The sequence below is a fragment of the Oryctolagus cuniculus genome, chromosome 4 (assembly GCF_051225735.1).
Source record: "Oryctolagus cuniculus isolate XC-2025 breed Fujian yellow rabbit chromosome 4, ASM5122573v1, whole genome shotgun sequence".
Taxonomy (NCBI): Eukaryota; Metazoa; Chordata; class Mammalia; order Lagomorpha; family Leporidae; genus Oryctolagus; species Oryctolagus cuniculus.
Genome location: NC_142870.1, coordinates 145,294,568 through 145,307,105, shown reverse-complemented (window position 1 = coordinate 145,307,105; position 12,538 = coordinate 145,294,568). Strand labels below are relative to the sequence as shown.

General features: G+C 45.3%; 1 protein-coding gene across 3 annotated transcripts in view; it reads left to right on the top strand.

Moving 5' to 3' along the window:
• The window catches only part of PCCB (propionyl-CoA carboxylase subunit beta), a 74,375-nt gene that overhangs the window by 33,434 nt on the left and 28,403 nt on the right, over positions 1-12,538 (top strand). For all 3 annotated transcript variants that reach the window (XR_016233291.1, XM_051859007.3, XM_051859006.3), the window contains 2 exons: positions 1,088-1,208; positions 3,667-3,748. Coding sequence is in view for 2 of the 3 variants with exons in the window: in XM_051859007.3 (XP_051714967.1) it covers positions 1,088-1,208; positions 3,667-3,748 (203 nt within the window). In the remaining variant the exon portion in view is untranslated. The remainder of the gene's footprint in view (positions 1-1,087; positions 1,209-3,666; positions 3,749-12,538) is intronic.

The window sequence follows — 12,538 nt, the reverse complement described above, 5'->3', positions numbered from 1 at the left end:
CCCGAGGTTGACCTAGCTGTTTGCACACACTGAGAAGAGGCCATTGCTGAAGAGAATGGTGGCAGTTTTAATAAGTATCGTCTAACTGGCAGAACTTGTTTGGGAAGGCTGCGTATGAATTGGACAGAGAGCTCTAAGTGCATTTAGGATCTGAAACTTACGAAAACAAGTGGCTGGGCTGTTATTAATGCTTGGGTACTCGTTGAAGTACCTTTTCCTCCCAAAAGGAAGCCTGTGCTCCCCGGCGGTCGTTCCCCGCTGCCCCCCAAGTCCTCCCACTCCAGGCAGTCTCCAGGCTCTTCCTCATTTCTGTGGTTTCTCAGTTGTGTGGAAATTTCATGTAAATGAATCCTACAACATGTGACCTCTGTGACTGACTTCTTTTCTTTCTTTTTTTTGAAAAGATTTATTTATTTGAAAGGCAGAGTTACACAGAGAGAGGGAGAGGGAGAAGGAGAGGGAGAGGGAGAGGGAGAGGTCTTCCGTCCACTGGAGGCTGCAGAAGACGGCCCAAGTACTTGGACGCTGCCGTACATCTGGGAGACCCTGATAGAGCTCCAGGCTCTTGGCTGTGACCTGGCCCAGCCCTGGCTGTTGCTGCCATTTGGGGAATGAACCAGCAGATGGAAGATCAATCTCTCTGTGTGACTCTGTCTTTCAAAATGAGTTACACACACACACACACACACACACCCCAAAACACCCAGCCTGTAGGACCCCTGCATCCCCTACTGGAGAGCCTGCTTCAAGCCTCCGCGGTTCTGCCTCCTGTCCGGCTTCCTGCCAGCGGGCATCCCGGAAGGCAGCAGGTGATGGCTCCAGTGCTTAGGTCCCTGCCAGCCACGTGGGGAACCCAAGTGGAGTTCAGGGCTCGTGGCTTCAGCCCGGCCCAGCGAGGCTGCAGAGCACAGGTGCAGGGCAGAGGGAAGTCGCAGGTCAGCCACAGCAGGGTGGTGTGAATGTTCTGTTCTCGGCACAGGGCGTGGAGCAGGGGGCCGCGAGCAGGGGCGGTGGCTGGAGGACAAGAGGCAGTATCTCCAGGCCCGCTGGCAAGCTGGCCCATCGTCTCCTCCTTGTGTTTTCTCAGGTGTGGCCCACAGAGCTTTTGAAAATGACGTGGACGCCTTGTGTAATCTCCGAGAGTTCTTCAACTTCCTCCCGCTCAGCAATCAGGACCCGGCTCCCATCCGCGAGTGCCACGACCCCAGGTGGGTTGCGGCCCGGCACTTTCTCTTTTCAGGATGGCTTGCCCGTGCCCGGCCCCTGCGTCCTGACAGGACCTCTGGCCTCTGCCCCCGTTGGGTGGTTTGGAGCAGCTAGTGGGTGGGTGGTCAGTGTGGATCCCAGGGTTGGGGAGGGCACAGGAGCAAAGAAAGGTGATTTTATTCACTTTCTACTTCTGATCAGCTTTTGGAGCAGAAAGCAAATTAAAACAATACAAACTTTTGCTAAGAGACTTGAGCTGTCCAGAGATGGAGATTGAAGTCTTTTTGTGTGCTGACGTGAAAGAAGTAAAATGTGCAGGTGCAAACCGCCTGTCCCTAAGGGAACGGGTTTATGTACACTGCTCGTGGCCGGGGCCTGGGGCACTGTCCGAGAAGGGTGTGTTGCTGGCTGCCTCGTGAGGACCTTCCCTCTTATTGTTGGGGTCGCCATCTGATGCAGGGGGTGCGACAGCATAAACGGACGCCCAGCTGGGGGCCTGCTGTTGCTCTCTCTGCCTGTTGCATTTGTTTGCTCTCCAGGTTAGATGCATCCATGCTCCCTTGCTTGGGCTCTCTTCTGCAGAAGGGACTGGGAATTGAATGCCTCAGGAAGGAGCCGTTTTAGCCACTACCCCGTCTTTGGCATGGGGCTCTGACTGGGCTCCCCTTTACCTGCCGCTCCCCCACTCCTCTGGGCACACACCAGTGAGGGGAGGTTGCTGGCAGCGCTCACAGTTGTGGGCACGGCCTCCTTTCCTGCGCATCCACACATCTGGAGCTCTTGCGAGCTTCTCAGACAGCCCTGGAGGGGGACGGAGGGGCTGCTTTGGCCCAGCCTTTCCTCATCTGCAGGTTCCAGGGAGGCCCCAGGTGGCAGCGGCAAAGGAAAAGTGTGGCAGGACTTTCTTCACCATACAGGGCTGTGCCCAGTACAGAGAAAGCTGTCCGTGAGATTGGGCTTTTTGGGGCCCCAAGGCCAAACCCCAGCCCGAGTGCCCCTCTCAGGATCAGAGTAGCCCTGGCCACCCACACGAGTTGGGAAGGGACAGGAGCCTGTTGGAGAGTGGTGACCGATGCCGCGTCGTCCTGCAGGTAGGAGCGGGCTCTGGCCTAGCCTCCCTCCCGAACCTCTTGGACACAGCATGGCGGGAGTGTTGGGGGCCGTGCACACTGCCTGGCCCACAGTGACTCCGCCCGGGGCTGCAGCTTTGCTCCTTAGAGGCGCTCCAGCAGGCCAGCCTCGCAGCAGGGGGTGGGGACGCCCAGCGGTTTCTGCAGAGCTCTGACTTGGCGTTTTTGAGTTCTTGTTCATTAATTTTTCATGTTTTTTTGTTATTATTTATTTATTTATTTATTTTTAAAAAATTTTTTGCCAGGCAGTGTTAGACAGTGAGAGAGAGAGACAGAAAGAGTTATAGACAGTGAGAGAAAGACAGAGAGAGAGGTCTTCCTTCCGTTGGTTCACCCCAAGATGGTCACCATGGTGGGCACACTATGCTGATCCAAAGCCAGGAGCCAGGTACTTCCTCCCGGTCTCCCATGCAGGTGCAGGGACCCAAGTACTTGGGCCATCCTCCACTGCACTCCCGGACCACAGCAGAGAGCTGGACTGGAAGAGGAGCAACTGGGACAGAATCCGGCGCCCCAGCTGAGACTAGAACCTGGGGTGCTGGCACCGCAGTGGAGAATTAGCTAAGTGAGCCATGGTGCCGGCCCATGGTTTTTTTTTTTTTTTTTTTTTTAATTTTATTTATTTATTTGAGAGATGGAGTTACAGAGAGAGAGGGAGAGGCAGAGAGAAAAGTCTTACATCTGCTGGTTCATTCCTGAAATAGCCACAATGGCCGGAGCTGAGCCTATCTGAAGCCAGTAGCCAGGAGCCTCTTCCTGTCTCCCACGTGGGTGCAGGGGCCCGAGGACTTGGACCATCCTCTGTTGCTTTCCCAGGCCATTGCAGAGAGCTGCATCAGAAGTGGAGCAGTCAGGATTCAAACTGGTACCCAAATGGGATGCTGGTGCCACAGGCAGAGACTTAGCCTACTATGCCACAGCACTGGCCCCAGTTTTTCATGTTTTACGGAGTTGGATTGGGATCATCCATGGCCATGTCTCCATGTCTTGTTCATTACAATGTCCTTTAGCATCCCGTACAGTCTCTAAAATGTAGGAAGTAGTCAGAGAGAATCAGTGAAGATAATCCAGAGAACAAGCTCACTTTTTCTTTCAAAGGAAACTGGAAATCTTTGGGATTGGGATTGGGATTGGGCTCGGGCTCAGGTGCAGCTTAATGCGGTGGTCACAAAGGAATGATTCCCTGGTAGGAGTGCTTTGCAAATCCATCAGTGCACAACTTTCCCAGTTCCCATGAGATGAGTCTCCGCCATTTCGGTTCCCACCCCCACCCCCAGCAGGTAACTGGCTCTTCCCTTGTTGACTCCGTCTGCCTCTTTTCTACCTAAAGTGACCGCCTGGTTCCTGAGCTTGACACAGTTGTCCCTTTGGAATCTACCAAGGCCTACGACATGGTGGACATCGTACATTCCGTAAGTGCCACAGTTCCCTGTCGTGTTTGTCCTCGTGCAGCCATTCACGGGCCCCCAGGTCCTGATGCCAGGCCACACAGGTGGGACACGGGGGGGCACACAGGACCAGAGGCCACCAGGAAGTGTGTTCTGGGAAGAGCTCAGGGTTCACCTGGACTGAGGGGCTGGACGGAGGAGGAGACAGTGGGCCAGTAGAGCTTAGGGGTCCCTAGAAGACACTGGGGTCCACAGATTAGGGACCATGTCCTGGGAGTCTAGAGTGAGGCCAGGGTGACCTTCGGTGGCTTCCTCTGTTGAGGGCTTTAAGCCCAGAGGTCGTTTTGTCTTTCTGGAGGAAGAGGACACAGGGCATTTTGTGAGGGGGTCAGGGTGTGTGTTTGTGTTTTTGTGTTTATGTGCACACACACATGGGTATCCAATAGGATAGGAGCCATTTGAATTCATTTCGTGGTGCAGCAGGTTCCTGGACACTATTAGGCAAACTGCGGAGGTCTGTAGATGGCCATTGTCTTTCTTTAGGTCCAGAAAAGCGCTTGTGAATAAGGCGAAAGGTGCATCACGTAAATTTTTATCACCAATATCCCTGCAAAGCCCTGTCCCTGTTCGAAGGCTTCAGCCATCCATGCAGATGTTGCCCATGGGGCCTGTGGCTGCCAGAGGAGAGCCCCAGAGCGCCATTCCTGCCCTAGTCAGACCCTCAGTGTGCCTCTCTGGGCTTCGGTTGAATTTGGTAAATTCTTTGTCCTACGGGCAAAGCACTTTGTTCTTTCTGAGTTTTCCTACAACCGGACTCCACCCCAACCTCATTCTCCATTTCCCGCTCTGATCAGATGACTTGGCCATTTCCTTCCTGGAGACAACCCAGACAGGGATTCCTCATTCCTCAGCGAGAGGAACAGGCTCCCCCCTTCCCCACCACCCTCCCCAAATCCGGCCATTAACCAAACTGCACTTTGCTCTACTGACAGAAGAGGGTGCTCTTGAACTAGGAATCTTGTTCACTCTCAGAAACTGCCAACCTCGTCCACAAAATGCAGAGATACAAGTAGTTTTCATTTATATCCAGCTACTAGAATAAGAGAACAAAAATCGAGAATGAAACATTTGAGTGGCTGAAATGCCCTTCCGTGTAGAAGTACATTGTGAAGCAGGTGGTCTCTCCTCGCCTCAGGTTACGAAAGTAAAAACATTCACAGACTAATGACAGAATGTAGAGAAGACAGGAGGAAGTAGTGAGAGGTGACTGAATTAAGAAAATGAAAGGGGAGATGATCATATCAGAAATGATGATTATAAGGTGTGCAATGGATAAGGTATTTGAGTTAAAACTTAATTAGGAGCACTGAAGAGATGTGGGGGAATAACCAAAATAAAAATATTATGAGAAACCCCATAAATATGTACAATTATTATGTCAATAAAAACAAATAATCTAAATATAAAAAAACATGAGAAAGTAAAAGTAGACTTTGTGTTCTCCTCAAAAAAAAAAAAAAAAAACCTCAGACAATGGATATTCAATAGATTGAATCATTGCACACTACACACAGACACCCAAGCACCATGTTGTATCTTTTGTATATGCAACTTTAAGTTGCCGACTAAAAATTAAATGAAAATACATCTAATAAAAATGATTAGTTAAAACAAGTATCAGAAAAGAGTGAGGTATAATGGGAGAGAGGCAAAGAAGACTAAAAAGTATATAATTGGAGTGTTAGAAAAAGAAAAATTACTGAGGCGGAATTAATATTTAAAGCTGTAATCCAAGAAACCATTCCAAAATAAAGTAAGACCCAGGTCTATATAATGAGCACACAGGAAAAGTGACCCAGAATGATCAAACTTGAGAAGATACCCAAATATAACTATCAGGTTTTTCAATGACACAGAAATATCCAGGATGTGCAGGTAAAAAGATCAAGTAACTCACAAGGTCATCAGGCGTCTTTAGAAGAAACACAGAAAATGAGGCATCAAGAAAAGCCCATTGAAGAGGATCAAGTGTGGTCTGCAACCAAGGATTTTATGTGTGGCCCAGCTGGCCCGCGTCTTTCAGGACTATAGACAACTAGTTTCAGATCTCAAAGACTGGAGGGAATTTTGTATTCCCAGGTCTGTCTTGAGGTATCTACTAACGAATGAGCTTCATCCAACCAAAAGGAGACTGAGAACATTTAAGCCAAAGGGCTGATTGTGATGACTGAGTACTTGTGTTCTGGGGTGGGCACTGGGGCCCAGTGGGTTAAGCCATTGCTTGGGATGCCTGGGCCCCATAGTGGAGTGCCTGGATTAGGTCCTGGCTGCTCAGTGCTTCTGATTCAGCTTCTTGCTGATGAGCCTGGGAGGAAGCAGGTGCTGGCCCAAGTACCTGTGGGAGACCAGGCTGGAATTCTGGCTCCTGGCTTCTCCCTGACCCAGCCTTAGCTGTGGTGGCCATCTGGGGAGTGAACCAGTGGACAGAATATCTTTCTCTCTGTCTCTTCCTCTCTCTCTCTATCTCTGACTTTCAAATACATGAATTAACTTTAAAAATACTTGTACACATAATTATAATAAGAATAAAACAGGTGAAGGTAGAGGATAACCTAAAATGTTATGTTTAGTTGTCGAAAAAAATGCTCCTGGAACATGGGAGGAGATGGAAGACAGCACTGGTTGGTGGGTGTGAGTCAGTGGTATCACTAAAAACACACCACTTAATTACAAAGGTAACCACTAGACCAAAAATACCGACCTTCCTAAATAACAGTAAACGTGGCATAAATAAGTATAACAGGGTGCATATAGTAATTTATAAATAGAAGACAGAAAAAAAGATGTCTGTATACTGATAAACATGAATGGGGTTAATTGATTTTTAAAAGAAAAAGGTGTTGAATTTGGCCCCAAATAAGACCAACCAAATGCAGTATGCCAGAGACACCTAAAGGGATTAAGAAAGGCTGGAAAGAAGGGTCAGAGGTAAACCCTGAGAGTTGACACAGTGATGTAGCGGTGTTTGTGACCCTAATATTGATCAAAGTAACATTCAAGTATTAACCATGACGAAGAGGGACTTTTTTATTTTTAAAGATATATTTATTTATTTGAAAGTCAGAGTTACACGGAGAAGGAGAGGCAGAGAGAGAAAGAGAGAGAGAGGTCTTCCATCTGCTGGTTCACTCTCCAATATGCCACAATGGCCAGAGCTGCACCAATCCAAAGCCAGGAGCTTCTTCCAGGTCTCCCACACAGGTACAGGGGCTCAAGGACTTGGGCCATCTTCCACTGCTTTCTTTCCTATGCCATGGCAGAGAGCTGGATCAGAAGTGGAGCAGCCAGGATTCGAATCTGTGTCCATATGGGATGCTGGCACTGAATGCGGCAGCTTTACCTGCCTACATCACAGCGCCGGCCCCAAGAGGGACATTTTTAGATGTGAAAAGCCACAGTTCACAATGATATAAAGGATAAAAAAAAACTATGCTACTATTAATAGAACCACTATCTAAAGCAGAATGTATAGGGGATATAAGGATACAGAGGCAAAACACATAATGGTAGATTTAAAGATAGTGACTGTCAGCACAAAGCAGGTCAAAATAAGATGGACAAAAACAGGATATAGGAGGCCTCAGTAACAATCAATAGATTCAGACTTTTACACTTTAGTAATGGGCAATAATCTTATTCTCAAGTAATAAGTGGAGCTTTCACTAAAGTTAACCACATCTTAATGAAAACATTAAGTTCTATAATGCAAAAAAAATTATGAACAGCTCTGCTTAAAACTAGAGGTCTGTAGTGTAAACAAAAACAACTTCCAAGCTGGAAATTTTCTGTTAAGCAGATCTTGGATAAAGGGGAAAAACAAGCCAAATGACAATTCTAAACAAAAGTTAATGAAAACATTCCATATCAATAGTATACACACATGTATACACATTTAAAGGTAAGGGTGCTTTTATCAAATACTTGTTGATTTGAGAGAGAAGATCTGTCTACTGGTTCACTCCTCAGGTGCCTGTAATGGCCTGGACTCCTACAACAGGCTCTTATGGGATGTGGGCCACTGCACCTAAAGAAGCTCCTGGCTCCTGGCTTCGGATTGGCCCAGCTCCGGCCATTGTGGCCATTTGGGGAGTGAACCAGGGATGGAAGACCTTTCTCCCTGTCTCTCCCTCTCTCTGTCACTCTGCCTCTCAAATAAATAAACAAAAGTCTTAAAAAAAAAAAACAAAACAAAACTAGTGATCAAGAGAAAATTTATATCCTGAAAAACCAGTAGGATTGAAGGAGGGGCAGGTATTTGGCTCAGCAGTTAAGTTGCCTTGGGATGCCTACATCCCGTTATCAGAGTGCCTGGGGTGGAGCCTTGGCTCAGCTGTGTTCCAGCTTCCTGCTAACATGAACCCTGGGAGGCAGCAGTGTGTGGGTTCCTCTCATTCAGATGGAAGACCCAGAATAAGTTCTTGGCATCTGGCTTTAACCTGGCCTCACCCTGGCCAAATGTTGTGGGCATTTGGGATGGAGATCTCTTTCTGACTTTCAAATTAAAAAAAAGAAAAAAAAAAAAAAAAGAAAAGAAGTGAATTAAATTACAACCTCTGCCCTTCCCAACCCTCCCCCCACCCCCAACCAGGAAAAAATCCAGGAAAGAAAAATAATTCTCATAAAACATTCCAAAAGAAATTACACAAAATACTTTATTTAAAAATTTTTTATTTTAAATTTTCAATTATTTCTTAACAGATTCAGTGTGACTTGTAGATACAGTTCTGAGAGCATAATGATATTCTCTTCTCTCTTCCTCACACCCTCCTTCCTTTTCTTTTTTAGTTTTTGAGATAACATTTTAAATTTACTATAAAAAGGCTTAATACTTCACTGAATAAGAAGTTTAACAAATAAAAAGTAAAAAGACCCTAGGGTTTGTTTATTTTTTTTGGAACAAGTAGCCTTCTTTTTTTTTTTTTTTAAAGATTTATTTATTTGAAAAAGTTACACAGAGAGGAGAGGCAGAGAGAGAGAGAGAGGGAGGGAGGGAGGGAGGGAAAGAGAGAGAGAGAGAGAGAGAGAGAGAGGTCCTCCACCCGATGGTTCACTCCCCAACTGGCCTCAATGGCCAGAGCTGTGCCGATCCAGAACCAGGAGCTTCCTCTGGGTCTCCCCACATGGGTGCAGGGGGCCAAGGACTTGGGCCATCTTCTACTGCTTTCCCAGGCCACAGCAGAGAGCTGGATTGGAATTGGAGCAGCCAGCTCTCGAACCAGCGCCCAAATGGGATGCCTCCGCAGGCGGAGGATTAACCTACTGCTCCACAGTGCCTGCCCCTCTACTTGTAGTTTTTTAAGAAATTGCTGCACCATTTTCCACAGTGGCTGCATTAATTTACATTCCCTCCAGCAGTGTTGCCCTTTGTCCACACCCTCGCCAGCATTCATTACTCTCTGTGTTTTGGATTTTAGCCATTCTGACAGGGTGAAGTGATAGCTCATTGTGGTTTTGATTTGCCTTTTCCTGATGGTTAGTGATGTTGAACATTCTTCGTGTATTTGTTGGCCACTTGTATTTTTTTGAGAACTGTCTATTGATGTCCTTTGTCTGTTTCTCAGCTGGATTGGTTTTGTTGTTGTTGTTGAGTTTTTAAGTTGCTGATATATTCAAGATGCTAATCCTTTGTCAGATGGATGGTTCACAAACATTTTTCCCACTTTGTTGGATGTCTCTTCACTCTATTGATTGTTTCCTTTGCTGTGCAAAAGCTTCTGAGTTTGATGTAGACCCATTTGTTCAGTTTTGCTTTTGTTGCCTGTGCTGTGGGGGTCATTCAAGAAGCTGTCCTCTCCTCCAATGTCTTAGAGTGTTTTTTTCCACACTTTCTTCCAGCAACCTCATAGTCTCAGGTCTTTGATCCATCTTGAGTTGATTTTTGTATATAGCAAGAGATATGGATCTAATTCCATTTTTCTACATATATACATACAGTTTTGCCAGCATACTTGTTGAGATAATCCTTACTCCACTGTATGGTCTAGGCACTTTTGTCAAAAATCAATTGGTTGTATGTATGTAGATTAATTTCTGGGCTCTCTGTTCTGTTTCATTGATCTATGTGTCGGCTTTTATGCCACTACCAAACTTTTTAAATTACTATAGCTTTGTGATACGTTTTGAAATCAGATATGGTGATGCCTTCAGCTTGGTTTCTCTTGCTCAGGATCACTTTGGCTATTCTGAGTCTTTTGTGATTCGAATTTTAGGACTGTTTTTTTTATTTATTCTTATTAAAGATTTATTTACTTATTTGAAAGTCAGAGTTACACAGAGAGAGAAGGAGAGGCAGAGAGAGGGAGGTCCTCTCCTCAGATGGCTGCAATGGCTGGAGCTGCACCAATCCAAAGGCAGGAGCCAGGAACCTCCTCTGGGTCTCCCACACGGATGCAGGGGCCCAATGACTTGGGCCATCTTCTACTGCTCTCCCTGGGGACAGCAGAGAGCTGGATTGGAAGTGGAGCAGCCGAGACTTGAACTGGTGCCCATATGGAATGCTGGCAGTTCAGGCAGCAACTTTACTTGCTACATCACAGTGCTGGCCCCAAGATTTTTTTTTATATCTCTGTAAAGAATGCCATTGATATTTTGATAAGGGATTGCACTGAGTCTGTAAATTGCTTTAGGTAGTATAGATATTTTAATGATATTGATTCTTCTGATCCATAAGCAAGGAGTATCTTTCCATTTTTTTGTGTCCTTGATGATCTTTCATCAATGTTTGATAATTTTCATTATAGAGATCTTTCACTTCTTTGGTTAAATTTATTCCTAAATACTTGAATTTTTTGGTGGCTATTGTGAATGGGATTTCTTTGTTGATTTCTCTTTTTTTGTGAGTTCATCATTATTTTGTAGCCTGCAACTTTATTGAATTGGTTTATCAGTTCTACCAGCTTTTTGGTGGAAATTTTAGGTTTCTCCATGTACAACATCATGTCATCTTCACACATGGATAATTATACTTCCTCTTTTCCAATTTTAATGTCTTTATTTCTTCCTCCTCTCTAACTGCTCTTGCTAAAGCTTCCAGTACTAAAGGTGGCAAAAGTGTACATCCTTGTCTTGCTCCAGATCGGAAGGGAAATGATTTCAGTTTTCCCCTATTCAGTATGATATTGACTGTTGCTTTGTGATATATACTCTTTATAATTTTGAGGTATGTTCCTTCTATACCTAGTTTGTGGAGGGTGTTTAATCATGAAGGGATGGTGAATCTTATCAAATGTTTTCTCTGCATCTGTTGAGATGACCATATGGTCTTTTTTTTAATTTTATTTTTATTTTTATTTTTGACAGGCAGAGTGGGCAGTGAGAGAGAGAGACAGAGAGAAAGGTCTTCCTTTTGCCGTTGGTTCACCCTCCAATGGCTGCCATGGCTGGCGCGCTGCGGCCGGCGCACCGCGCTGATCCGATGGCAGGAGCCAGGTACTTATCCTGGTCTCCCATGGGGTGCAGGGCCAAAGTACTTGGGCCATCCTCCACTGCACTTCCCTGGCCACAGCAGAGAGCTGGCCTGGAAGAGGGGCAACCGGGACAGAATCCGGCGCCCCAACCGGGACTAGAACCTGGTGTGCCGGCGCCGCAAGGCGGAGGATTAGCCTAGTGAGCTGCAGCGCCGGCCCATATGGTCTTTGTTCATCATTCTATTGATGTGATTTATGACATTTATTGATTTTTGAATTTTGCAGCACCCTTTCATTTCTGGGATAAATCCCACTTGATAGTGCTGTATGAACTTTTTGATGTGGTTTTGGATTTGATTTGCTAGTATTCTGTTGAGAATCATTGCTTCTATGTCCATTAAGAATACAGGTTTGTAGTTTTCTTCTTATATCATGTTTTTGGTGTTGGTATCAAAGTTAAGCTGGCCTCACAGAAAGAGTTTAGCAGAGTACCATCCTGTTCAGTATTTTGGAATAGTTTGAAGAGTACTGGAGTTACTTCCTCTCTGAATGTTTTACAGAATTCAATAGTAAAGCCATTGGGTCCCAAACTTTTCCTTGATGGAAGATTTTTTATTACTGCTTCAATTTAATTGCTTGTTATGGGTTTGTTTATGTTGTCTGTATATTCTTTTTTTAAAATTATATTGAAGATACACAAATTTCATATATTTCCTATCTACAGATTCAGGAACACAGTGATTCTTCCCACCCCACCCTCCCTCCTGCCCATGCTCCCACCCTTGTTTCTGCTCCCTCTCCTATTCCCACTCTTAATTTTTATGAAGATCTATTTGCAGTTAACTTCATAAGATTAATCCTACACTAAGTAAAGAGTTAAACAAATACTATGAAGAAAAAAAAAAAAACACTTCCTCAACAGTTGAGACAAGGTCTGTAAACAATCATCGAATCTGAAAATGTCAATTTCAGTCCTATAGATTCCCTTTTAGGTACTCTGTTAGTTACCACAGATCAGGTGTTTGTCTTTTTGGGACTGCCTTATTTCACTAAGTATAATGGTTTCTGGTTGTACCCAATTTGGTGCAAAAGACAGGATTTTATTTTTTACTGCTGTATAGTATTCCATAGTGTATATATTCCATAATTTTTTATCCAGTCTTTAGTTGATGGACATCTGGATTGGTTCCATATATTAGCTATTGTGAATTGAGCCGCAGTAAGCAGGGAGGTACAGATCACTCTTTCATATGCTCATTTCATTTTGTTTGAGTAAATTCCCAGGAATGAGATGGCTAGGTGATATGGTAGGTCTATATTTCAGATTTCTGAGGTATCTCCATACTGT